The sequence below is a fragment of the Hoplias malabaricus genome, chromosome 4 (genome assembly GCF_029633855.1).
Source record: "Hoplias malabaricus isolate fHopMal1 chromosome 4, fHopMal1.hap1, whole genome shotgun sequence".
NCBI lineage: Eukaryota > Metazoa > Chordata > Actinopteri > Characiformes > Erythrinidae > Hoplias > Hoplias malabaricus.
The window spans coordinates 65,107,014-65,111,817 of record NC_089803.1 but is presented as its reverse complement, the minus strand read 5'-3'; the positions used below and the strand labels follow the sequence as shown (position 1 = coordinate 65,111,817).

At 47.4% G+C, this 4,804-nt stretch overlaps 1 protein-coding gene across 1 annotated transcript; it reads right to left on the bottom strand.

Moving 5' to 3' along the window:
- Positions 1-3,263: 3,263 nt before the first annotated feature.
- pou3f2a (POU class 3 homeobox 2a) lies at positions 3,264-4,594 on the bottom strand. The gene has a single exon (XM_066669097.1). The coding sequence runs from the start codon at positions 4,516-4,518 to the stop codon at positions 3,448-3,450; it is 1,071 nt and encodes a 356-aa protein (XP_066525194.1). The 5' UTR covers positions 4,519-4,594; the 3' UTR covers positions 3,264-3,447.
- Positions 4,595-4,804: the final 210 nt, after the last annotated feature.

The following is a 4,804-nucleotide window of genomic DNA, read 5'->3' as shown; positions in this document are numbered from 1 at the left end:
GTGTGTTTGTGTGTGCTGGAGGATTGGGAAAGAGGAAGGCTAAGCAGTTTGTGAAGTATACTGCTCTGTCTCAGCAGTTATAGGGAGCCTGTATATCTGGAGAAGACGGTCTGTATCCATGAGACATGTATATTGAGAAGTTAATCATGAACTGTAATGACTCTGAACTATCAAATGGGTTTTATATATTTAATTTGATATGTCAAACCCAAATAATTAAAATGTGTGTGTGTGTGTTTGTGTGTGTGTTAATCAGTAAAAATAAATAAAGATATAAATAAATAAATAAATAGAAAAATACACCAAATTCATATTGTAGGACTGAAGACTAGATTACACCTGGAAAAATGAAAACAACACATATGTAAAAATCAAATTAATAGAATAGAAAAGAAAATAATAGAAGAAAGTAAGTTATGTCGTAGTTTGACTTTTTTATATATTTATATCTGTGATTCCAAATACGCAGCAGATAATGGTCACACATTCAATTCAATTTCTTTACAAAATACAAATATAATAATAATTTATAAAATATTGTTCTATTATTATTATTATTATCGTTCTTGTCGAAATATTACAGTTTTTTAAGGAAAACTGTAATTATTAAAATCACACAAGATTCGTCAGATATAAATTAGTTTAAAATTAACGGCAGTTTATATTTTTAATGATTCCTACAGATATAGACTGATAATATGCCTGTATCCAGTGCAAAGTGTATTATTATATTTATTAATATTGCGACATTTTTAGAAATAATTTTAAATCTATTTTATTTATTTTTAAAAACAGAGGGGGGTCGGGGGACTTCTTTTTGTCGGAAATGGCCGCTATTTAATCTTATGTTTTAAAACAACTAAAGGCTCCTGTTTACTTTCTGAGAATATGAGCTTTGGAGAGAACGTGGAGATTGCAGAGGTTGGTTATAAACACAGTGTGCTGTAGGTTGTAGGCTATAAAAAAAGATATGGATATGATTTCGTTTAAAACGGTTAATTTCAGCGCAATGAAAACAAACTCAGATTGAATTCACTGTAAAGCGATTGATGGCTGAAATACAGCAACGTCAGCCTAGGCCTTTTTTATTGTCCGTGTGGTGAAATAACCTACCTTAGTGTGTGTGTGTGTGTGTGTGTGTGTGTGTTCATCTCTGAGCTGAATGAACTCCTCGGCGCAGAGAGAACAATGAGGGGCTTCAGACCCGCTGTGTTTACTGTATAGTCTACACTACACTACACTACACCGTATTACACTGCACTCTACACGACATTAGACTACACTACACTAAACAGACTCATAAAAATGCAATCTATTACACTGCATTAAACCACATCACGCATTATTCTACAACACTACAATACATTAAACTACATTACATTACACTACAATACTATACTAAACCACATCAAATTACACTAAACTACATTACACTACAGCACCACTGAATACAGAGCACACACACACACACACACACACACACACACACACACATTTGAATATGATTCGTATGCACTCAGCTTGGTCTGGAAAAGCAAGTGGTCCTTTAATTGACAAAATTTCTTCTTCCTTTTTTTTTTTTTTTTTTTCCTTAGAAAATTGTGCAAGTTTACAGTCAAGCGTGGTTTTCTCCTTCGAGAATCAGCAGTGATGAACACAGTTTCGGACTCTGCGGCTACACTCTGTGTTTGGAGATTGTGCTTTGGCTCCGGGAACAGAACGAGACAAAACCAGCGACTGAAAGCTTGAACCGTGAAAAACAACAGGCCACAGCCCAGCGTCTCTTTCATCAGTCTGGCTGTGCTCATCTGATTCAGGCTCTCTGACAACAGCTGCTGCTGCTGGACTGAGGAGAATGAGGAAAAGGCAGGCAGGCTCACAGAAACGGTCCCATCAACAGATTTTGGTTGATTAAAAAGAGATAAATACAAAATACAAACAAACACGTAGAGATTTACATTAAGGTGTTACTGCCTCCATCACCATTATTATTATTATTATTATTATTATTATTATTATTACAAGCTCATAGAAAATTTCAGCCATAAGCAAAGGCAGTAAAACCTGGCCAGTCACATCACAGTATTTTGCATTATTATTATTATTATTATTTGCCCAGAACCCAATTTTCCAGATTAATCAATCACCCCATCTTGAAATGAACGGTATTCTGCACTGCAGAGACTTTCTCTGCACTGAATAATAACAGCTCTGTATTTGATATGTCCACTGTTTGTCAGCTTGTGTCTACAGATGCTCCTCAGGGCCAGTGCAAAGCCTGCAGGACCACACGTTGAAAACAGGATCAAAACGTTGAAGAGAGGTCAACACTGAGGATATAGACTGCATCTGCGTTTACAAACACTGCCTTTTTCATTTTCTCTCTCTCTCTCTGTCTCCCTCTCTCTCTCTGTCAGTCTCGTGTTGCCACTGCAGGACAGTGGCTGGTCTGTGGTCAGTTGCTGTGGCGCTGTGCCTCGGTCAGTACTAAATAAACGTAGACCTGGAGGTTGCTGCAGTGTGTGATTCCGCTGCTCATCTAACAGCTCTCTCTCAGCTCTCAGAGCTGTGTGTGGGTCCAGCAGCAGAGAGAGACAGCACACTGGACTCTGAGAGACAGGACCCTGCTCACAGTCACAGAACCTGGCAGTCCTTTGTTAACAGCAAAACCAGTGGTGTAAAAAAATGCAGAGGTAGGACAGCTTGGTTACAGTGCTCCTGGAAAACCACAGAGATAAATACACTCCTTACAAACGGGGTTCTGTATTGGACTGAAAAGGGTTCTGAAGCCTATATTTTTGCACAAGTGTTGAATAATACTGAAAACGGTCCTGTAGGCCTAGACCCCTATAACACTGATAATGATTTATTTAACACTGATAATGGGTGCTATAGCACTGATAAGGTGCTCTATATAACATACAAAGGCTAAACGTCAGAGAGTAACCTTTGAGTGAGTATGCTTCTACAGAACCCCATCTTTAAGAGTGTAGATATAGATCAATTATAATAATAGCAATAATAATAATAATTATATTTCAATAAGCCTTGTCGCTGGGCTGAAATGGAATGGCAGACCCTCTTCAGTCCTGTCACGCTGTTCTTTTTTTTCTTCCCTGTGTTAATGAAGGGAAGATGGCGTGCTGGGCACCTTTCTCCCCCCAAACCCACTATTCTCTTCCCACCAGACGGAGCGCCTCCTCGGGCTCATACCCTTCATCTTCCTCGCTCGGAGTGTTTTTAGTGCGTGCCGCGTTCCTGCAGCGTCTCCCCGGAGCACCCTCGCCGCCTCCTCCGCTTGTATTGAATAAGAAAACGCGCGGCGTGCCTCAGGGGTCTCTGGGCTCCCCCCCGCGTTCCTGTTTTTCTCTTCTCTTTCTCTTTCGCCGTTCCCTCCGCCGCTAAGGGCACAAATAAGAGATAAGTCCAGCTCGTTCACGTGCGAGGTCACGGCACCGGCGTCCGGTCGTCGTGATCGTGGTGGTCGTCGTAGCGGTCCTTGCCCTCCGCGAGCGCTCCACACTGGGGCGTCATGCGTTTCTCCTTCTGTCTGCGGTTGCAGAACCACACGCGCACCACCTCCTTGTCCAACTGCAGGCTGTCCGCCAGCGCGTTGATCTCGGACGCGCCGGGCTTCGGGCACTTGAGGAAGTGGCTCTCCAGCGCGCCCTTGACAGCCACCTCGATGCTCGTGCGCTTCTTGCGCTTGCGCCCCTGCGCCGCGATCTTGTCCAGGCTCGTGGGGCTGCCCGACGTGGAGTCGGCCTCCTCCAGCCACTTGTTGAGCAGCGGCTTGAGCTTGCACATGTTCTTGAAGCTCAGCTGCAGCGCCTCGAACCTGCAGATGGTGGTCTGCGAGAACACGTTGCCGTAGAGCGTGCCGAGCGCGAGGCCCACGTCCGCCTGCGTGAAGCCCAGCTTGATGCGCCGCTGCTTGAACTGCTTGGCGAAGTGCTCCAGGTCGTCAGACGTGGGCACGTCGTCGTCCGAGTGCTCGTGCCCGTGCCCATGCCCGTGCCCATGCTCGTGCCCGTGCTGGTGCTCGTGCTCGTGCCCGTGCTCGTCCTCCGCCGTCAAACTGCCGTAGCCGGACTGCGAGTACATCACGCCCTGCCCGTTGTGCGCGCTCATGTGCGCGGCGCTAGTCGTCCTCCAAGCCGTGTGATGCGCGCCCTCGTGCGGATGAACCAAGTGAGTGGCTCGCTGCTGCTGCTGTTGTTGTTGTTGTTGTTGTTGTTGTTGTTGTAACGCCGGCGAGTGCCGGAGATCGTCCCCGTCCCCCTGCAGCGCGGGCTTCACGTCCTGTTCGCCGAGCGGGCTCGAGGGCCACGGCGGCGCGTCCCCGTGATGCGAGAGTGCCGCCAGCCACTGGTGCGCGTGCCCGAGCGCGTGTGCGCCGCTCTGCAGCGTGGCGTACTCGTTATGCAGCAGCACCGCGTCCCCGTAGGACGGAGCCTGCTGCTGCGCGCTCACAGCCTCCGAGGACGCGCCGTAGTGGTCGGACGCCGCAGCCGCCATGGCTGCGATAGGCGCGAGCGGCGGCGGTGCTGCTGGAGGTGATGGTGGTCGTGGTTGTGAGGTGGTGGTCGTGGTGTTGGTGAGGTTGGTGGGGGGCAGCGCGAGCGCCGCTTACTCACTTTTCACTTTAGTGCCACAGGCGGCTCCCCAGCGCCGAGGCGCGCGCACACCCCCCCTCACACACACCCTCCCCGAGGTCCGCCTCGCGCTCCGCAGCACCGCGCCGCTATTGGTCGGAGGTGGCTGACAGACGCCGTTGCCCCTGACAGCGAGGCGCTGATTGGAG